General features: G+C 38.2%; 1 protein-coding gene across 3 annotated transcripts; it reads left to right on the top strand.

Annotated features, from left to right (window-relative positions):
• On the top strand, nucleotides 1,224-22,679 carry PLA2G4F (phospholipase A2 group IVF). Of its 3 annotated transcripts, XM_021403394.1 has the most exons (20): nucleotides 1,227-1,459; nucleotides 4,696-4,768; nucleotides 6,510-6,646; nucleotides 7,459-7,587; nucleotides 8,985-9,025; nucleotides 9,612-9,654; nucleotides 10,847-10,913; nucleotides 11,221-11,390; nucleotides 11,650-11,763; nucleotides 12,224-12,261; nucleotides 13,052-13,187; nucleotides 13,867-14,003; nucleotides 15,141-15,363; nucleotides 15,913-16,027; nucleotides 16,790-16,927; nucleotides 18,741-18,848; nucleotides 19,713-19,907; nucleotides 20,226-20,392; nucleotides 21,107-21,293; nucleotides 21,476-22,679. In XM_021403394.1, exons 1-20 carry the CDS (start codon nucleotides 1,349-1,351, stop codon nucleotides 21,703-21,705), a joined length of 2,559 nt encoding a protein of 852 aa, XP_021259069.1. In that variant the 5' UTR covers nucleotides 1,227-1,348; the 3' UTR covers nucleotides 21,706-22,679. The 3 variants fall into 3 exon arrangements, with proteins under 3 accessions (XP_021259071.1, XP_021259070.1, XP_021259069.1); XM_021403396.1 differs by lacking the exon at nucleotides 21,476-22,679 and having other exon boundaries at nucleotides 1,224-1,459; nucleotides 20,255-20,392; nucleotides 21,107-21,243; XM_021403395.1 differs by lacking the exon at nucleotides 21,476-22,679 and having other exon boundaries at nucleotides 1,224-1,459; nucleotides 20,216-20,392; nucleotides 21,107-21,243.

The raw sequence follows: 22,721 nt of genomic DNA, 5'->3' as shown, positions 1-22,721 counted from the left end.
GATTTCATTGGAAGATGGCAAAGAACTTCAGGAAAAGGCAGGTAAGCTTGACTTAAATGCAACTGGGCACTCACAAAATAAAACATGTTGCCTCAATTTTCCTGTAATTTACAGTCGTGAGCTATATTACATAAATAATGCTTATGATTCTGCTTTTTTTTAATGAATAAAACAGAACATACCTCTTAACTTTTGGTGCAATGGTAAGGAGAAGTGTAAAGAGAGCACTTTTTCATATGTGTTTACCATAGTGTTTAATACATCACGATCACTGGATCACTGGCTGTTCTGCACTGGTACTGTATTTGCTTTTTTGCCTGTAAGTCTATGAATTCACTGACTAGTACTGACTTGTCTGAACTCCAAATACCAATGCCTATGCTTTATTAATTTTCTTAAGTTCTAATCTAGTGACTGATACTAACAACAGGAAATGATTAATTAATGGGATCTTGCTAGGAATGTGTCACGTTCTCATGTCTGTCTGCATTGGTGACACGCTACACTGCTGGCTTTCACATGTCTGATACTACTATCTAACCACTGAAGCACTTAAGTTTTTTGTCTCATGCTTCAGTTTATGCTCCAATAAAAGCCTGCGCATGAGCTAGCTGCCAGCAGCTGTTGAAAACCTCGTCACTTCCAGCAAACAGTTTCTACTAAGATATTTCTGAAAACACAATAGATCTGGGACCTCATCCATTGTACAGTTTTTCAAGAAACTTCAGTGGAAGGATCGAGGTAGTGCTATGTGGAAAGGAGAATAAAGGGGGGGGACTTGCACAGCCTGCTCACAGAGTGCAGGGTTAGATGTGATGTTAGATTATTGTTCTCTGATGCATCTGAATACAGACCAAATCATAGTGTCTCCCTTCAGGGCTCTCTGAAATGGCTCTGAACAGCCACAGTCAATTACAAATTCAAGGCTTGCGAGAGTGGAATTTCTTTCTATTTAAAAATACTCTTTAATCATGGGCTGCTTCAAACTCTTTCCAAATTCCCGCACAAGTCCTAAATAAGATCACTGGAACTCTGAAAGAAAATCTGGAATGGGAGCTTTGAGGTTGCAGCCTAATCACATCTTCCTAGCCAGAACATCCCTGTCCGGTGTTGCTTTGCTGCTTTCTTTCACCAGTATTTGAAAAACCTGCCAGTGACTCTTTGAACGGGGCTGTTTGGCAAGTGCAGGCCACGCCTCTGCTTCGCAGCTGGAATGAAGCCCGGTCCTGCGCGAAACTTCAGACCAAGCCTGTAGTAAGCAACTCTTAGCAGCCAGGCGTCTGGGGGTTCCTTTGCAGTTTTTTTTCTCAGGTTTTCTACTGAGACAACGTGCCATTTTTTTTTTCCCATGTTCCACGAGGTGTTGCGAGGCTCACTTCCACCCAGAGTGCTGCCTTTTCTGGCAGCAGTACTTTTCCAAAGAAAGGAGAGAAAGGAGAGTGGATTTTACCACTGTCGGGTAAGACAAGTTGTAGCACTGCCTTTAAGACAGTATTCCTTAGTTACCTGTTTGGCAGTGACTTACTGTTACTGCGCATGTAGGAAACTAGTCTTGTAGTGATCAATTAAAAAACTTATAACTGGGGAAAAGTTTTCGCTGACTATAATGCTAATATAGATTCCAAATTTTTGCTAAGTTTGTGTGCTGAGTGAGACAGTGCAGACATTGATCTCTTGGTTCCTTAGTTTCTGGAGAGCATGTGGTGATACTTAGCAGGGGGAAACTCCAGCATCTCAGGCTTCTCATCAGTAGAGATTAAATGGTGCTTACGTGTTTCCTTGTGAAATATCCTTAATTGCTGTTCCCTTCCTTTTTATTGTCTACCTTATCCCACAGGGCTTTATACTTTAAAGTAGACAAGAATTAACAATGACTAAAACCATCCATTCATAATGCAGTACAACCACATTAGATAAGTGGTCACAATGTGTTTGTCCTTCAACTGATTTATATTTATCATTCTATTGTATAAGTTGGAATGCCTAATAACCTCAATTTTGAATTGCGCTCACCTGTTTGAGAAGGAGCCTTTGCCTAGACAATCTGATCTGTCATTTTGTTACCTGCCTCTCTTACCATAAATCTAGAACTTAAAATTGAGGTGACCATTGAATGTTATAGGATGGCTTTCTGCCTGTATGCCACTGTATGCCATTTACTTTGTAATGGTAATGATTGTTGCTAACTTGAGGTGTGTTATTTCTTTAGTTGCAAAAAAGCAAAGTTGTATTGGCTGATAGGTTAAAAAGATAAAAAGTATTGGCTATTTTACAGTCAGTGAGCAAGGGGGAGAGAAGTAGATCAGCATTTGGCTGTGGAGATTTCAGTATAATTAAATCTCTTTAAGAAATTTTGCAGAGTTTAGAAATTGGCTGCTTACATGTGTCACATGCATAGGAACATTGTCATCTCTGCTGATGTAGACAGAATTGTAGTTGTCATTGAATTCCTACATACATTTCTTGCCTATCTTTTCCCAGACTTCTTTGGATAGAGCATATCCAATGCTCATGCTTCATTACTCTGTAAGCTCAGCTTATGGTATGTTATAGTGTTGCTACGCCTTAGCTAAAACATAATTATAAAAGATGAAACAGGAGGTTCTGGCATACTGTGCTCCCAAACCTCTGCTATCAGGGTTGTAGGTGTCTGTTGTATTATATGCCTTTAAATTATGATCCAAGTGAGGGAAATGTATCCCCAGCGACGTAATTGCTGGCTGCAAATAAATGGTTGTTAGAGACCTTTGGAAGGGACTTCTGAACTTGTGACTATGTTGACAGATGGTGTGCAGTAAAACAAGCCGTGTGCTATCTTCGTGGTGTTCTGTGCTTCCTCAGCTGTTAATGTCTGAATTCTAGGTTATAAGCTACATGAGTGAAGGTTGCATTGGCAGCGGTGAGGATGTAATCATGTAACTTTGCCTCTCAACAACCTGAAGAATTGTAGCTCCTCTAGGGAGACAGTGAGAATAACCTATGGAATCTTGTATTCATTTCTGTAGTCCTTTCCATTGCTTGAGGAGGCAGAAGGGAGGGAAGGCTTTGCCTGAGAAACTGCTCTGTGATTGGGAATAGATAAATGTGATTAGGAAAGGCTTGAAAATAAAGGAAAAGCATCTGAGAGGCAGAACTTGGGATAAAATTAGAGGTGAAGTTACATCTTACTGCCAGATAGAAATGGGGGAAGGCAACATCTTGAACATGTTGATGTTGCAAATAAAAGATCTCTAAGGGTAATAACAACTTAATTTGAGTTTATTTGCCTAAGTTTTATTTGGCTGTTGACTATGAAGTATCTTAGGCTATGCTATGCATATAACTGTCACCCTGGGTGCTCACAGTGGATGTCACTCTGTACGAACAAGTTCAGTGTACTAAGTAGGTTTTGGATTTTATGTGTTGCACAAACCCTGTTTTGAAAAAGCTACCAAATATCTTAAGGTGATATGAAATACGGGAAAGTGCGTAAGTACGTGATTGCTTAACAAATACAGTACAATCCCATTTATTAGATGGGGAATATTCAAGAACAGTTTAACAGTTAGGGGTTCATTCTTTATTTTTGTTTTTATATCCTAATTATAAAAAAAGCTAATTTTTTTATATAACATTTCACGCTCTGTAGCATTTTGTTCTAAGCAAAGATCCTAATGAATATAGTTGTCAATGAATGCTTAGCATATCTGAAATTAAACTTTGTGGTCTCAAGTTAACCATGTAGGAAAAAAAAAGATAAATGTGAATCTAGTGACCACTTGTGGAAAAGATTTTAGGAATAGAAAAGATTTCTCTAGCTGGCTATTGTTATGGTCAGGTTCATGTCATAATTGAAGGAGAGAAGGCAGAATCCCATTCTGTTCATGATCCTTACGCTATTGCTTTTGTCCAGTCTCTGCACCAAATCCTTTCAAGCCATTTTCTTTCATCTTTCTCTGCCATTCACCCAGTTCTCCTTCATGATCTTGTGGGTTTTAGACAGGTTTATATTCCTCCTCACATCTGGTCATTTAGAAACTAATGCTACCTACCAAAAATAGCCATATGGATGCTTTCCCGAACAGGGATTACATTTTGATCAACGCTGGTAAAGTAATTTGCACATTTTAAAGTGTTGATACCAGTAACAATTCAGAATGGATAGGAATTTGAGGTTTGTTCTTTCTTGCTCAAGCTGTTATGAAGTTTGTTTCTACAAGGAAGTGTGTCTTTCTTCCTTATTGTTAACAGCATGTGCTTTCTACATATTCAGACAATGCTGTTAAGATTCTTGCCATGTCTGCTATTACTCAAGCATGTATATGCGTCTGTGGCAAGCTCTCTTAACAAACTAGTCAAGTCATTATTAAAATTATTTGAGGAGCTTCAGTTTCGTTTTATCTTTCAGTAGGAATGAGTTAATGAAATAAATAAAAATTGACCTATAATTAGAGGAAACCCTAAATCAGGGACTTTTCTGAAGTTAGTGGGGAGATTACTCATTGCCATGCTGAAAGGCAATTGAGTTTCCTTCTAGCCTCCTGTAGCCTTCCTCCAGGACACTAAAAATACTCCATATGTTCCCAAACTGAGTCATTAATAGTTTATTTTTGTGTGGCTCTTCTGCTCCTTTTTTCTAGATTGTCATTAGTGTGGTTAGAGAATAGGTATTGTAATTGAGTTACATGCTGAGCCTTGTTATTCCTGTCTTTTCAGTGGGAGAAGCACCCTTACTACAACCTAACAGTAAAAGTCCTCAGAGCAAGAAACATCAAGGGTACGGATCTGTGTAAGTATTTAGTGAAGGTATTAAGAAAATAGATTCTTTGTTCAGTAGTCATCTGTAACACAGGTATTATTGTTACGGGATCTTTTAACCTACACACTGTATTACGTTGGTGTCTACACAAAGGTTTCTATTGTAAAGCCTTAGTTACATTTTAAAGGCTTGATCTGAGGCCAGGCTACAGATTAACACTGTTGCTTTGTGGAACAAAATTGGGTGAGTCCTGCTAACGTTTTGCTTCCCTGCTTTTTTTTTTTTTTTACATGACCTGTTTGTGGTCTACTCAGCATTCTTTGTCTTGAGTTGAACACTCAGGTAATGGGAAATGTTACCCTTTCTGCTGCTGAACAGTCTTCCAGCACCTGGAAGAAGCAATTTACACTTAAATTCTAGCTTCCAAATATTGTTGGGTTTTTTTTTAATTAGTATTGTTGTCTTTCATGTGTCTTTATTTTGTTTACATCATTCTGTCATTCATCTGAATGACACAGTCACCAATGTGTTTTGGGGGTCAGTTGGCTGGAAAGCAGCTTGACAGTAAAAAATCTGGGAGTTCTGGTGGACACCAAGTTGAACAGGCGTCAGCATCGTGCCCTTGCCACTAAGAGGGCTGATGGTATCCTTAGCTGTGTTAGGAGGTGCCAGCAGGTCAAGGGGCATGATCCTTCCACTGTACTCAGTACTGGTGAAGCCACAGTGGAGTTTTGGGTCCAATTCTGGACTGTCTGTTAGAGATGTAAATACTGAAGTCTAATGAAAGGCCACTAAGACTACGAATGGACTGGAGCATCTATCCCTTGTGGAAGTCTGAGAGCTGGAACAGAATTCTCAGATCTTATTGTTGTGTACGAGTATCTGAAAGGAGGGTGTTAAGAAGACGGAACAAGACTCTTCAATGGTTCCCAGTGACAGGATGAGAGGCAGTGGGCATGAACAAACATGTAGTGCTCCATCTGAGCGTAAGGAAAGCTTCTCTTTTGTAACAGAGAGTGACTGAGCACTGGCACAGGTTACACAGAGAGGCTTTGAGATCTCCATCCTTTAGGGTATTCAATATTGTAGATTGTCTTGGGAAATCTTGTCAAAGTGACCCCTGCTTGAGCAGAGGATGGAAAAGATGACTTCTAAGATCCCTCCCAACCTCAATCTTTCTGTGGTTCTTTGAAAGAATGTAGTTATGTGACTGAAGCTAGACAAATAATGTGGTCTGGTAGTAGTTGTGGAAAGCTCAGAAAATGGAATAGCCCTAAAGGAGATGTCTTAACTCCTTTTCTATTATAGCTGCATTGTTCCTTGATACGGTACCACTACTGGATTCTTGGTGCAAAGCAAAACTTTAAAAAGTATAATATTATAATATCACAGTATATTGTATATAAAGTTGTATTTTATGGGGTAAGTTCAGGGCAAATTAACAGAAGGAAGTTTTTAATAGGTCACATTAAATTAACGGGATTGCAACAGCAAGGAAATGATTTTGCTTTGGTCCTGGTATCAACACTTCTTTTCTGAAAATAAATGAAAATCTTTATGGTTTGGATGAACCAGGAAGAAAAATACTGACAGCTAACATTCAGTTTACTGCTATTTGAAGCTGTGAGCTTCTCGGCATTTGCACTACAAGTCCCATCTTAATTTTGCGCGTTTTTTTGTGATGCAATGCAGTCTAGAAAGTGAGAAGCTCATGGGAAAGGACTTGTTTGAGTAGCATAATTTTGATGTGTCTCTGAACTTTCTGCTCTAGTGTCGAAGGCAGACTGCTATGTGGAGCTGAAACTACCCACTGCATCTCCTCATGTCTTCCGAACTCAAGTTGTTGACAACTCTGATAACCCAGAGTGGAACGAAACATTCCAGTATCGAATCCACAGTGCTGTCAAGGTAAGGAACATACTTGATGGAGCTGGTTGGGCTGTCTGTATTTGTGTGTAGGCTTGCTTTAATACTTCATTCAAAACCAGGGGATCTTCATTACATTCAAAAGCAGAGGCAAGAATAAGGTGATGGTCCTCTTCAGTGGTACCAAAAGCTTTATTATCTGTCTAGTGATAATCACCGTCTTCTGCAAATAGCAGCTAGAATTTGCCTTTAATGACTTTGTGATACAACTCAAGAAAGGGAAGCTAGGACGATGTCTGAGAAAGCTGATGGAAGTTTCCTGATAAATGCAGTTTACTTTTTGAGGGTTGCTTCTACTTACACATTGTAGCTGTTGTCTTCTTGTAGCTCTGCTCACCCTATACTGACTATTGTTTAGGACTCCAAGTTCAAATCACTCTGCCACTTACTTCATTTATCAAGACTAGGAATGAATTCCTATGGTCAGGAACACTCAAACTCTTAGTATAGACAGTACTTCTGCTGTCTGAGCAGGATGTACTGGAGCACTGAACAAACCTTCCAGACTGTCAGCACTGATTCTGAAAGTAGACTCTAATGACAGAGGGAAGGAGACAGTTTTCTAAAACATTGTTTTTAGCGTGATGCCATTGTTCGGAAATAAACACTGCCAAATAGAAGCTTTGTGCTTAGTTATTCTGTAAGTTCTGCTGGAAGTGATGAATTCACTTCAGAGAAGGAAAAGAGCAGTGGTACTGATTAATGCATAAAATATCTAGTGCTTACAGCTACTGAAGTTCATGGAAATAGCTCTCTGTCTTCACTTAAGGCTGTTTGTTTCTGTTTGGTTTTAGAACATTCTGGAATTAACCCTCTATGACAAGGATGTCCTAATCAGTGATGAACTCACTTCCATTGTCTTCGATGTAGGAGGCATGAAGCCGGGTCAGCCCCTGCTGCGCACTTTCAAGCTGAACCCAAAGGTTAGTCTGCAGCTCTTCCCCAGTCAGCTCTGAATAGCCGCAGCTCATGTTACAGAAATGAGGCAGTGCATGCTTGTTTATCTGTCTGTTGTAGAAGCCAGAAGGGGAAAATGTATCAGCAAATGATGGTAATATATATGGTCTTACTGCCATGTGAGATGTTATTTAAAAAAAAAAAAAAAAATTGGGGGTTCCACAGTCTTTAGGATGCCCAGCTAAACAAAACTTGGGATGGCTGCCATGTTCCAGAAGATGCTGAAACACCTTTAAAGGTTTTGACTGTTTCTTAACAGGCAAAAGGGGCACAAGCTGGGCTTAAAATGTACAGAATTTACAGTCTGCAGTCATCGCTACAGACTACCTTATTTGATCATCGTCAGTTTGTGCAATTAAGTTTATTGTTTCAAAGGTTACTTCTGCATTTAATAACTCAAAAGCTTATATACAGAATTATGTACAGTTACATTTAATCTCTGCTTCATAAGGATGACATAGGTGCCTATCAGCTGCTCTCAGTCCCTATGGGCTTGTTTATGGCCTTGCAATATGACAGCTTGTTTCACTTAACTGAAGTCATGCCACCAGTCTGAACTCTTGAGACTGCCTCAAACACATTGCTATAATAGGCCTAGATTACAGGGTTTCTTGAGAAATCTAGCTTCAATGCTGTTTGTATGATCAGAAGCAGACTGGTATATAGTTAGCAGGGAGGTGTTAGTTGCATAGAATCATACAATAGCTTGGGTTGGAAAGGACCTTAAAGATCATCTAGTTCCAATTCCCCTGTAATTGGCAGGTTGTCACAGGCCCTCTGAATGATTTGTGATTACAGATGGAGTCTTACTAAAACCCTTGTCCCCATTATTTGCTGAACTTTTAAAAGGTAGACTTGATCAGTAATTGTGGAACTGGAAGCAGCAACTTCAGTGAAAGAGAATTGCTCAATTTGGCTTCTACTTAACTATTTTGAAAGCTGATCTTGGTCAACCATTCATTGCATGCTATGGCAGGGGGAAAGATCGCTGGGTCAAAGTCTATACAAGACAAAAGAAAGGCAGCAATGAGCTGGGGTGTAAAGAAGAAAAATAAATGGGAGGAAACACAAAGTCTCCTGAAAATTCTGTTTTCAGAGGCAGAACTGCAGTGGTACTTGAGCCAGATAAGTGTTTTTTGATTAGTGAAGTAATGGATCTGAGAGCCAGTGCTTATTTATCTCATGATCACGTATATCTATGTTTAATATAAAAAATGCCTGGGAAGAGAAGTATGTTTAGAAGAGCAACGACAACAACAAAAGGCATAATCTGTAAAAGGAGAAAAACTTAATCTCTTGGGAAAGTTTGTCTCAATTGTGTTCAAGTTTAAGGGTCGCTCATGTCACACTTCTATTTTTAAAGGATAATGAAGAGCTGGATGTAGAGTTCTATTTGGAGAAATGGTGAGTCTTAACTGAAGAGCTAAATGAACTTCTGCTCTTGAGAGGTAATTTCTGTTGCTTTTTCTGTGCGGCATAGTCTTACCCGTATCAAGGCTAATGCGTAGTGCTTCTCTGTGGTGCTTAAGTTGATCAACAGTGGCTGACAGCAAATGTCCTGAAAGTGTAGCCACCAAAATTTGTGGAAACCAAAGAGGAAATGAAACAAAAATTGACTTTATGGGAATAGCAGCACTGCAAAGGAAGGTACTTCAGCATTTTATTTCATGAGCTAAATCTGGAGTGAAAAGTTTGTTTTCTTGAAGTCTACAGGTGTTTATATTGTAAGGTTAGATGTGTGGCAGTCTACCTAATCTCAGCTTATCTTTAAGTTTTCTAATAATAACATGCATATAGCAACAGAGGAATTTCTCTTTCTGTAATTTCTCCTATTGCTCTGTCACAGAAACTAGTGTCAATCTAGTTTGCATAGATCTCCTGCATCAAGGACTTTCTTTTTCTACCTTTTATTTAGACAGGTAATTTAAAACGTAGGATAATGCAAACTAAAACCAAAACCTCATTTGCATGAAATCTCTTCCTTTTACAGCTCAGATGCTCCTATGGAGGTATTGACCAATGGAGTGCTTGTGGTGAGTACATAGAAGTCAGTTATACATGTACTGAGATTTACACCTGATGGTAGGTATTTAGTAGTAAGAGAACGAGAACTTTTTAGAATTAAAATCCTGCATTCAAATAGCTCATATTCTCTCCAGCACTTCCCTCTGATTTGAGTTTCATGTTTCAGTTTTTGAAACTTTAAATGAACTCATAGGGTGGTGGTGGTTGTTGTTGTTGTTTTTCCCAGTGAGACTGTTTAAAAGACATAAAAGTGTTTTTGGAAGGCTGGTGAATCTTGTGGATGGTCCTGAGTTTTCTAGCCTTGATGCTGGTTGGATATAGTCTTCCTCCTTAACGTTTCTAGGATTTTTTTCCACGCCATTTTTAAGTAGGTGATAACTCTTGTGATATTTTTCTGTTCTCTTGGGAAAACAGGCTAAAAAAACCTGATGTATTATACATTAAAAATACCTCTCTTTTCCCCAAAGGAAAGAGACGCAAATGATGTTTTTGTTTTTTTTTTAATAAGGAAAAAAAGAATGGAAACTTCCATCATTGTTAAAATAAAGAGGTTTTAACTTTCAGCATTTTTTTTTTCAGGAGAAAAATTGCTGGTTTGTAGTAGTGCAATTCTAGAGGACTCTTCACAGTAGGGAGCCCCTTGCATTCATACTTACCTCAGCAAATCAGTCCTATGTTCAGGCTGTGAAGGAATTTCCTATCTTTGCGAACAGTTACAACCAACTAAATATCTCATTGGCTGTTCTAGAAGGGAGGCTGATAACTGATTGGTGCAAGAGACAGTTTCTTGAAAATGTGGATCATCTAGTACAGAAAGTCATGGCTGAATTTATGAAGCAATTTCCAGGATCTGAACAGATTCTGAGTAGGTGCATAAAAAAAAAAGGAGAAAGAAAAGGCGAACTTGTAAATATGAAGTGTAGGTTGCAAAAAAAACCAAAACCAGAAAACAACTAGTAATAATAATAAAAAACAAAAACAAAACTGGAATAGGAAGAACGCTTTTGATTCTGAAATGAGCAAATATCTGTTCCTGTTGAAACTATACTTGCTCTTTATTTGGAAGATCAGTGTAATCCCTAATGACTTTTTTGATAGATTGCGCTTGTAAACGTGATTCCTACTATAGTAGGTGGATTAAGCTCCAACTAGAAAGTGAGCTCAGACCTTGTAACCAAAGCTGGTTTCTTCTTTTCGTAGGTTCATCCTTGTTTGTTTCTACAAGGCACCCTCAACAAAGAGGGAAAAACAAAGGAGAAACAGCAAGGTACGATTGCCTGCAGGGTTTAAGGAAGATCTTTTCAGCACGTTTATTCCTTGGGAGAGAGGGGACACTTGATACTGTCTATATAGCGTATTCTTACTTACTGACCACAAAACTGACTTTTTAAGTTAATTTAGTACTAAAAATAAAAGCTGAGTAATATTGGATCACTTCCACTGAGTGCCCCGTGAGAGAGACTTCAGTCTTTGCTTGTGTTTTCCTAGTCTCAAATACATTTAATAAAAGTATCTAATTTGCAACATTTAAGTAAATGGATTCTGCAGTCTAAACTTCTTATTTTAACACACAGGTAACTGTGAAGTCAAGCTGTCTGTTCCAGGCGCTTATCAGAAGCAGTTGCGTATTCCTTGGAGTCTGGACGATGAGGAGGAAAATGGAACCTCCTTTGTCTTTCATGTGGACAAAGAAATGCTTCCAGAACTGCAAGTGGAACTGGAACAAACCCTATCTTTCCTACAGGTAAGCAGCTGTGCTGACTGCTACGAAGTTCATACACACTGTTAAGTAAATTCACCCTGATACCACTGTCTCCAGTCCATGAAAAAACCTTTAAACATAGATTCAATATCCTCAATTTCATCATAAGAATGCCAGGGACCTTCAGATGTCAAGGGATGTCAGTTTTGGATATACTGTTCAGGTATGTGCAGATGTCAAAAGCAGTCATACCATTAACAATTTTTCAGGAGAGCTCAAGCAGCGTTTTGTTTTTTGTTAGGATGGAACGAACCCTGATGTTGAAAAGCATTCTACAGTTCTGGGACAGGGGACTGTACCAGTTAATTCCCTTCCTATTGGAAAAAAAGTTGATAGAGTTGTTTCTCTGGGAGAGGTAATGTAAACGTATTTTATATTTTTTAACATACTTCAGATGTTGCCCTTCTCCTATAGGCATTTCAAAAGTTAATTGAACATGATTCTTAGGAGTGCTGTTTTCTCATAGCTCAAGAATGAAATAAAGAGTTCAGTGAAGTTCTAAAAATATTCTCATGATTGGGTCTTGCAAAAACAAAGTCAACAGAAATGACTAAAATATCAGAGGAGGAGAAAAGCAAGAGGCTTGTAGAAGAAATGAATATGCTCAGAGAGCAGAGTGAAAACATGTTTATTTGCTTTGGAGACTACTGAAAATGTCTGAAATAGAGTGAAGATAAAAATGTTCCACAGATATAGTTTTGTAGGTGAGTGCTGTTCCTGCTAGTATCTGGTAACAATACTGATGTAATAACTTCTAGATGGTAGTACCACCTATAAAGTTGTTATCAGTTGCAGGATTTGTTCTGTTTTTACAGGGAGAAAATTTGGATATAAGTTTGAAAGCTGAAGAGAGGTGAGTGGGTATTTCTGTGATCTCTAAAATGAGGAAAGAGCTTTATTCTCAGTGAAGGACTGTGCCTGCTGCTCTGGAAGTGCCACTGTCTCAGTGCATCTCTTGAGATAGATTAAAGAAAAAAATCTTGATTGCTTTTCTTCTGACATCTGTGACTGTTATTTTTGAAGGTACTTTCTAGTAGATTGGTTTCAATCCTGCTGAAATCGGGGCAAAATTTTCTATTTTCTTGGAACTTAAACATATAAAATATGGTTTGCTGATGTTTTAAATATTAAATAACTTTGATAGCTGCAAATAATTTCCAGAATATGCACAGTGATGTACTGACAAATAGGAGGGGATAACTCTGAGTGTGAAGAGCTTGAATGGGTGAAAGGTGCCCCTTAAGTCCAGAAATTTCTGTTTTATAATCACTCTCTCTTTATTTCTTCCTTCATGTCAATGTAGTGATCCTAATTGCTCCTTATATGATCTTCCTTCAACCACTGAGAATTCTTCTTCCTTTCTGTAAAATTCCCAAAGCTTAGGCTGAATAATTGCTTGACACAAATTTTGTAATTGGACACTGAGGGAGAAATACAACGGAGAGATGTTTCATTTTAAATTCCAAATAATCTTGTTAAAAATAGCTAGTCTTACATATTACAGACAACATTTTGAGTGATAGTCATCTAGTAGTTTGATCCAGTGATTCAGATCACCACACAGAATGTATTTTCAGAAATCACTTTTCCTCGGAAATTACAAACCTTTGAAAACTTTGTGTTTTTTTTAATTTCTATTTCAGCACTTGGGATCTAGATATACGACTGGGTTTTGACCTCTGTAAAGAGGAGAGAGAATTTGTGGACAAAAGGAAGAAAAGAGTTTCTGAAGCACTGAAGAAGGCTCTTAACTTAAAGCAATCCCCCCAGAGAGATGAGGTATTGAGCACAGTGAGAAACTGTTAAAAATCCTTTGTGCTTGGCTGGTAGTTAGTAAGGTATATAGGATTCTTTGCCTGTAGCTAATGGAGCTACATGAGAGATCCCTGCAACATTTCAGTTCTGAAGTCTCAAATCATATTTCTAAAATTCTGAAGGATGTGTGTGCTTTTGAATAACAAAAATTTGAAATTTCAGAATGTATGTACTTCCTTTAGCCGAGCTCTTGTGTTTTGGGCTTTGATCTCTGGATTGTCATGGTAAAGTTGGTTTCAAAATGGTTTAATTGAATCTTGGCACACCAAAGCAGCTTCCAAATTGCTAATTATTTGCTGACAGTGCTGTTTCTAGATAACCTGATGCATTGTCCTGTGAACTTTAGGTGGTCTTATGGGAAACAGTGCCTTTTTTCTATTCTCGTGTGTATATTCTGTGGCATGCAAGTAAATGTGTGGTAGTATACATAACAATTTCAGTAAGTCACTGTTGCTGGAATCACTGCTGTTTTTATAGTAAACAATGTATTTCAATTACAAAATAGGGAAAGTGCTGATTGAGATAAAACCTGAAATTAATGTAAGTAGATACTTTGTTTCTTACACAGGATTAGTTCTGTTTAACTGATGATTTACTGGCAGTTCAAAAGTCTGTGACTGACTCCTGAGTTTGCTGGCTGCAGGTTCCAATTGTAGCAGTACTGGGGTCTGGAGGTGGGATGAGAGCACTGACATCATTCTATGGCAGTCTAGCTGGCCTTCAGCAGCTGGGCCTTCTTGATGCTGCAGTGTATCTGAGTGGGATTTCTGGATCTACTTGGTAAGTTGTGTGCAGTGCTGATTCCAGAAACTTAGCTGAATATGTTAGTGTTTATGCAAAAAATTAATCCAGAACTGTATTTTTGCCATCTCTAGACAATGAAGCTAAATATTTCATCAGATCTCACTTGAGAGTTTTGGTATCAATCCTAGAGACATCCTAAAATCCGCTATCACTTCTGACCCATACGGCTATTGGCTGTATTTATAAATCTACAGCTTTTGCAAGCATGACAATTGAATATTTGAACTTATTACCTGAATAAAGCTGCTATGTATTCTCTCAGAAGCCTGATTTCAAAAGATTTCCCTTTTGGCTTGTTCTTGCCGGGAAGATAATGAAAATGGTGCAAGTCTGGAAACATGTCTATGCAGACCACTAGGTTGCTACCTTCCAAAATGGCATATGCAGCTGAGTGGGGTAATAGTGCTGGCTTTAGTAGTCCGGAGCAGTGTGCTGAGATATTGGACATGGTTTCAGTAGTTCAGTTCTTAGAGTATGTAGTGAAATCACCCTTTGTATAAGTACACATTGTTTTCATGAAATGATTTGACTGAGGAGTTGTGGAACCTGACAATATAATCCCCCCTTCCAGCACTTTGTGCAATAGGACAATAAAATATTCCCTTCTAGAGCTTTGTGCATTAGCTCCAAATTACATGATATTCTTGCACTAACCTCACGATCTGATCTGCCCCTTTTGATGCAAAGCCATTAGTTATCTGCTAGCAAAGGATACAAACTAGTTTCTCATTGTGATGAGGTTTATGTTCTGATAAAGGTTATGGCCTCCATTGCTGTATGCAGTAGCAGTCTTGCTGTCTGCTAGTTGCTCAGAGTTGTTATGGACTGGAGATAACTCAGGTTTATGAATTAACATATAGGTTAACATCAGATGTTAGCCTATGCCTATGAAAGGTGGATTATAGCAATTAGGGTGAAAATGCCAGGTCTCAGGGATTTCAGCATATTTTAAAGTGTGAAGATCCATTATTTCTGTCTCTTGATGATTTTTTCTTTTAGCTAGACTTCTCAAGCCAAGGAGTAAGGTTTACTCCCAGGAGTAATATCTAGCTAAAATTCATTGTTTACATAAAGGCCATTTTTACCAATGACATTTACTGTAAGCATTTTCAGGTGTTTATCAACATTGTATCAAGACCCTGACTGGTCACAGAAGGACCTTCAAGATGCAATTAACAGAGCTCAGAGGACTGTATCCAGCAGCAAAGGAGGGGCATTTTCCCCAGAACGACTGAAATACTATTTCCAGGAGTTGAATGCAATGGAGAGTAGCGGACGGAAAGTTTCCTTCACTGACTTGTGGGGCCTTATTGTGGAGTATTTCTTACAACAGAAGGTAAGAGAGTTAGTTTGGATGTGCACTACTGTTTGTCTTCTAGTTGGGACCTTTGCAGACCTGTATGTTGAGTGTTAAGAAATTAGATACTTTCTACCTTTGTAGGCTGATCTGGAATAGGCAGTACTGTAGAATAAACAAAGGTAGTTCTTGCTTCTGTCTGCCTCAGTTTTTCCAGCACTTTTCTTGGTAAAGAATTTTGTAGCTTTATATATTAGTGCTATAGAAAAATAGAGTGTGTGCTTGGAATAACTTGTTAAATTAATAGCTTTTGTATTGGACATGTTAAGCCTGAAAGAATGTTGGTGTTGGTTTTGCAAAACTGTATTACTATGCAATATTTATTACACCAGTTGAAATGAGAGGGGTAACTAGCTTGTTAATAAAACCTAGCATTCTAAATATTCTGTCAAAACCCCATGTGCATAGACAGAGGGGAGGGAAGGGGACTTTGAATTAGCAGTATTGCTAGATGCTAAGAAACAGCTTCAAATTATTCAAGTAGGAGGACAGAACTTGGTGTGTTTCTTCTTCCTTGCTTGTAACCAGGAAGATCCATCAAAGCTGTCTGATCAGCAAGAAGCAGTGAAATGGGCCCAGAACCCTTATCCTATCTATGCAGCTGTCAATGTGAGACCCAATATTAGCAGTGGTGACTTTGCAGGTATGTACATGGTAGCTTTATTTTGTCTTGCTGATGTCTATAGATTCAATTTACCTATGTAGCTCCAGTCCTAGTCACTTGTAACTTTTAAATATGAGGCAGCAAGCAGTTGTAGATGTAGAGAGACAGGGACACCAATGCTTGTGTCCGTCTGTGTACTACTATTTCTTTTTTTCCCCCATTGTTATTCTTTTGTTCTGGAGAGAGATGTGTATACATGAAGAAGAATTTTAAAGCAGAACTTGAAGGACAATGAATTTCATTTGTAAATATTTATGGAAGGCTCTCAAGCGTGAGGGTCATTTCAATATGCAGACAACTCAGGAAGTCTAATACAGTCAGCTGAAATGTGAAATCGGTACTTTAAAAGTTGGTGGTAAATAGCAAGCAGTGTGTGTGGGGGGAAAAAAGGTGAGAAAAGTGAAAAAGCTTCCCTTTGATGTGATGAAAAAGGTTTAGAGTTGAAATAGGATATTTCTGTAGTAATACAAAACGGAGCAAATTTTTTTTTTCCTCCGAAAGCCAGGAAGAAAGGAGGTTATACTGAGTCAATGAAAGCCTGGACGAGAGTTGATATTAATGATATTTATCTAGAATGGAGGCTCACTGAAAAGAGTGACAGGGAAATCCACAGTGATCGTAAAAGAAATGGAGGGAGACTCCCTTCTGCCCCCCTGCCTTGTGTGAACATTAATCGCATGAGTGTTTACGCATATGCTTACTCTGAGTTAAGTCCTCACTGATCTGCTGGATCTTTCTTAGAATGGTGTGAGTTTACTCCCTATGAAGTTGGGTTTCGCAAATACGGGGCTTTTGTCCGAACAGAAGACTTTGACAGTGAGTTCTTCATGGGAAGGCTCATCCAGAAACATCCAGAGCCTAGGATTTGTTTTCTACAAGGTATGAACTTAAAGTAGTGAATAAAGCAGCTTTTATGACTCATCAACTTTTGAACATATGCCTTTTGATCTCTTCCTAAAGAACTTGAAGAGGGGAAAAAATGTCACATTATTCACCACAGGTTTAGGCACTGTTTTATGGTATTGCAGTCATATATTCCTACATGTGAACAGATTCTTTTAAAAACAACAACAACAAAAAATAACAAAAAAACCCTAGCTCTTAGCAGCATTACAGTGAATGTGACTAGAATAATTCAGAGATTTAGGGATTGTATTTTTGCTGTTGCTGTTTGTCAGAGACTTATCATTCAGCCCGGCCTATAGTGTCCCATTGCTTTTAAATACTGTCATACTTGTAGGAGCTAATGTTTTCTGCTGTAATGTGCTACTTCATTCCATTAATATCTTTTCTATTCCTTACCTCTGATTTTTTTTTTTTTTTAGTGGGTGATACCTGTTTGACAGAAAATCATTTACTTTCTGTTAACTTTATATTCTGTGTTGTTAAAAATGTCTCTTAAGATTGTTTGGTAGAATACTTCTCAGAACCTGAACAGAATAAAGTATTTGGAGTGTTAGTTTAATGTTCAGTGATAAACTGAGAGCAAGTGTATTGCTAAACAGGATGTATGTGGTAAGCAGAGATCCTTTCCCTCAATTAAAGTGAAATTTGTGTGTAGTGAAGTGAAGTGAAATTACTGTAGATGAAAATCGAGGGCAGGGTGGGGATGGTCAGGGAGTACTACTGCTTTCCTCGAAGTTTAAGGGAATTATCCTGTGCTTCCAAATATCTTCATTTGACACGATGTTATTATTTTCCAAGGTTGCCTTTGGAAAAGTACTCAAGGTTTCTTGGCACTAACCCCATACTTGCCTGTAAATGTTGTGGTGCTAGACATTAGTCTCTTCCTAAAACTAGTGCCTTGATGTGCCTAAGTAACAAATGAATTCGATTATGATATGCCCCTTATAAGTTCAATGCACAAAGGAGATGAGGCAAAATCTGATTAGATGCTAGAAATGCTGCTGTTAGTGAATGTGATTCTATAGGTCTTGGTGTTAGGTTGGACTCTCCAACTTCCCTTCGTTCTTTACGTGATCATATATGTCCTTGCAGGCTTTGCATTGAAGGACTGTATCCTGTTTGGAGCATCCTCCTTGAAGATGTCTACAGGCAGACAGTGACTATCTGTATACAAAGATATTATTTTACTAGAATCACAGTCAGGAACGTGAAGATTGTAAATTTTTTATATTGTGTGTTTGTCTGAGTTGGGAAAAAAAAAAACTGAGAAAAAGAAAGGAAAAAAAAATATTTCTGGTACAGGAGCTTTACTTCTCTTTCCATGCCTTTGGAATACAATAGTAGTTGCTTAAAGCTGGAATTCGTAAGTTGGTTCAAAAGATCTTTAGGCCCTGCAGGAGCTCTTAAAGCTTTCTTAAAGCTGCTGCTTCAATCAGACATTTTCACATGGCTGATGTACAGAACTTCTTTGGAGAAGAACTTGCTTGAAGTCTGCTCTGGCTAACTTGCTGATCTGTCACAGTAGCTTTGCATAGGAAACTAGGCACTAAGTCTTTTTATAGCTCCCTACATCTCTCTATCCAGTCCACTGTTGATCCTAACTGTCAAAAACTTCTTTAGATCTTTTCATTCTCTTTGCATCTTTTCTGTAAATACAGAAACTTCTATGAGTATAGTGAGGGTCAAATGGCAACCCTCTCCATGGCAGATGGCAGCTGTTATAAACCTTTTAGTAGCACCAGAAAAAGCATTTTAATTATTGAAGCATTATTCATTTCTCCTGCAGGAATTTGGGGCAGTGCCTTTGCTGCAAGCTTAGATGATATCTGCTTGAAAGTGGTTGGTATAGGATTGAGCTTTCTAGATCCGTTCAAAGATGTTATCAAAGTTATAGGTAAGAACGCACTTTAGAATTGTTGGATTTTTCTAAAGATTCCTGGTTTTGGAGTGATTGTTAAAATAATGTGACTCAGAAACGTACTACGTGTTGTTTTGAAGACTAGCATTTCCTTTTGTTCTGTGTATTAATCCATACTATCACACACAGAGAGTTATGGTAGTTTTTTGTTTACTTTCTGTTTTTTCTATTCTTTTATTTTTAATTTTTTTAACCTGACCTTGACTATAAACTCTGTGTAGTTTTGGGAGATATCTTGAGCATGTTTTGCAGTTCAGGGGGTCTTAATCATCAGAAGAGAAGGACAGAAGCTATACAGCCATGCTGTATTTTCAGTTCACTTCTTAGCTTAATTTATTCATATATTTTTTTTACTAATACTGGATAAGCTGGTTGTATGTTTGTATTCTCCATTTGTACAACATCTCCCTAGTAGTGAAAAGGAAATTTATTGAAAGCTGAGAGACATTCAGGTGTGTTTTTATAACTCCATAGTGAATAGCGGCAGGAGAGATTTTTTTCCTCTTTGCAGCCCTAGTTGTTTCGCTGCTGTAACTATAAATGCTGCTGCAGTGATGACCATTGTTGTCTTATGAGACAGAAGTGGTTGTTAATTGCTAACAAGAGTTTCTGTGGGGATTTGAAATTAAAATGGGGAATGATTTATGTAATTCCCTTTAAATACGGTGAGTAAATATCCAACTATAGAAAATACAGCTGATTTAATTACAATACTTTTTAATTAAAGGACATTCAGTCTTAGGACAACTGGTCAAACTTTGTAGGAAAAAAAGTCTGAGTGAAATGATGGAGCTGCATGAGCATTTGCTATGTATTTTGTACCCTTTGTGGCTTCTGTAGATGACTGCAGAAGATTTCATTTCCGAGATCCAACACGACTGAAGACTCGCTTGATTGTACCTGGTGGCCCCTTGTTGCAGATTTTCCAGGATTTCTTCAAGTCCCGGGTCACATGTGGAGAGACCTTCAACTTCATGCAGGGATTATATCTTCATAAAGATTATGTTAAGGTCAAGGAATTTGTGGTTTGGAGAGGTAAATGAACCTGTATATGTCTGGGATGAAAAATAGTGTCCTAATATTTTGTAACAGGCAATGTTACAGAATGTAAGAATGATTGACTTTGTTCTACTGAAGTCAGGGAATTTACCCCTTATGTCAAAGCAGAAATTTGATCTACTGCATATATTCTGTCATATGAGGCAAGCTCATTATCAGATTTATATGAGCCAGTCTCAGTACGTGTTACAATGTCTTTTTTTTCTTGCAGCCCTAACAAAATCTATGTTGCTTGTAGTCAGAGGTGTGTAACAAAGCATTATAGTTACTTGCGCTACTTGGAGTGTCTTCCAGGCACTCATCTGGATGCATTTCCCAACCAGCTGAGCCCTATGGAAGAGAACTTATATTTAGTGGATGGCGGCTTTTCTATCAACTCTCCCTTTCCACTGGTACTTCAACCAGAGAGGGATGTGGATGTTATTTTATCATTCAATTTTTCCTGGGAAGCTCCATTTGAGGTAAGAGATGCAGCATTATTACAGGAAGATCATAGAGTCGTAGAATCATAGAAAGGCCTGGTGGAAAAGGACCATAATAATCATCTAGTTTCAACCCCCCTCCTGTGTGCAGGGTTGCCAGCTACTAGACCAGGCTGCCCAGAGCCACATCCAGCCTGGCCTTGAATGCCTCTGTAAGAGTGCAGAATCATGTTCATGATGACAGTAGATCAGCTGATGTTGAATGCAAACACTACTAAGAGTGTATTAAAATAAATCCTCACCAATTTAAAATGTTGTTGTACCATGCTTTTTACTCTCAATATCATGAGGACATTGGAAATGACAACTGTATGATTCCATTCAGAAGTTTATCGTGTTACCTAAAGTAATAATATTGGCTTAGTTCATAAGATCCTTGTTGCAGTTGGTGACTTTCTTCATGCAAGCAAGTTTTCCTGTACATACAAGTGTTTATTTTTAAGTGCAGAGAAGTTATGTATACTTAGAGTAGTAAAACATAAAAAGAGTTTCAGCTGCAAACCATTGATGTTTGGTAGCAGTTTTTAGTTCTATTCTTCTTCTGTATCACCAACCAGAGAAATTGCTTTTTGCAATCTGGAAGATGGATTTCTGTCACTTATTTTGTGAAAGAATCTCTGCCTTTGAGGACTGTAGTTAGTCATAGAGGTTAGCTGGTATTCTATCAGAATGACTCTTGTTCTTTGACAACAGGTTTTAGAGCTGACTCAGCAATATTGTGAGGAGCGAGAAATACCTTTTCCAAAAATCAAAGTGAGTGAGGAAGATGAGAAGAAACCCAAAGAGTGTTATGTGTTTGTGGATGATGATAATCCAAAGGCTCCCATTGTGCTCCATTTCCCATTGGTGAATGACACCTTCCAGAAATACAAAGCTCCAGGTAAGGTGCTTTGCCTTCAGCTTCCAAGCACTTTGGATCATGAAGGAGCTGAAATCCTTGAGGAAGAAAGTGTTTCTTTAGGGAAAGAGTTGAGGTTCAACTGAACAATCAACTGTGATATCCTCCTCACATAAAAATGCAAGCCTATTATGGCTGACATATTGTTTTTTTTCTTGCTGCAGGAGTTAAACGTGAGTCAGAAGATGAGAAATCCTTTGGTGACTTTGTCATTGAGACAAAAGATTCTCCTTATCGTACACTAAATTTCACCTTTGAGCCATATGATTTCAGCAGGTTAGTGGAAGTAAATCGCTACAATGTCCTAAACAGTAGGGACACTCTCTTCAGAACTCTGAACTTGGCTCTGCAAAGGAGAAAGCTGAAGAATGTCGTCAACGCAGCCAACACATGAGCAGCTTCCATAACAGGATAAAGACAGGCTGCAGTGTTCAAACTGGAAACTGTCTTTCTGAGAAGGGAGTAGAGAATGTGACACTGAAATTTCACTCAAGGAATCATGCTCTTAGCAACATGCTCTGTTGCTCTGTACAACACCATTATCTCTTGGGTTTTTCTATGTTAAGCAGGCAATAGAGGTATGTTTGTGTGGTGAAGAGTAGAGTTACCTAGCCCAGTTTCTCATCTAATGGTGGCTGATGACTAGAGAGATCCATGCAAATAGTGCAAGCATCTGGAGATAATCTTCAAAATTCCCCTGGTTTGTGGGTGAAGGATTTTCTGTCAAAGATGTGTAAGGAAACACTGATTTCTTCCATACCTTTCTTGCTTTTTGAACCTCCATAGAGTGTAATCATTTACATCATCTGGCCTTGAATTCCACTCATTATAACCATGCACTGAAATACAAAACGTGTCCTTTTGCTTTCAACTTGCTGCTGACTGATGCCTATGTATTTGAAAACACAGGAAGGAAGGCTCCTAGGAAGAGTCTGAGTTAGATTTTTTTTTTTTTCTTTACGCTTTCACACTTGTGCTTGCAATTCAGGTAGACCTTTGTTCAGGGAATTAATTTGTGTTTTCATGTTATAGAAACATTGATGGTCAAGGTGGGAATGCTTTAAAAATGTTAATAAATAAAATAACATCAGGTGGTGCTATGCTAAAGGGTGGAATTGACCTCCTTTTGCAGAAAGCTCAGAGAAAAGGACTGTGTTACATCTTTGGAAAATACTTAATACAAAAGGCTGGTGAAGTAGTGTTGTTTACTTTTTTGGCTTTTAGATAGAGCTGTATGTACTGGTTTTGTATTTGAAAATTGAAAACAAGATTTTTTTCTTTCTGAAATGATAAAAAGGCTTATGAACAGATGTGGTTCTTGATTTCTTTTTTGTGTTCCTCTTTTAATAAATTTTACTTTTGATAACATGCTTTTCGCAATTATTCTTCTTAGCACTTGATATATATTTC

The sequence above is a fragment of the Numida meleagris genome, chromosome 6 (genome assembly GCF_002078875.1).
Source record: "Numida meleagris isolate 19003 breed g44 Domestic line chromosome 6, NumMel1.0, whole genome shotgun sequence".
NCBI lineage: Eukaryota > Metazoa > Chordata > Aves > Galliformes > Numididae > Numida > Numida meleagris.
This window is presented reverse-complemented; position numbering and strand designations above follow the sequence as displayed.

What these genes read in the sequence shown, in the direction of transcription:
- PLA2G4F (XM_021403394.1), top strand. Translation starts at nt 1,349, where the DNA reads ATGTTCCACGAGGTGTTGCGAGGCTCACTTCCACCCAGAGTGCTGCCT. An exon ending in GAGTTGTTTCTCTGGGAGAG is followed by an intron (nt 11,764 to 12,223) that starts GTAATGTAAACG and finishes CTGTTTTTACAG; the next exon opens with GGAGAAAATTTGGATATAAG. An exon ending in AGTTTGAAAGCTGAAGAGAG is followed by an intron (nt 12,262 to 13,051) that starts GTGAGTGGGTAT and finishes TTTCTATTTCAG; the next exon opens with CACTTGGGATCTAGATATAC.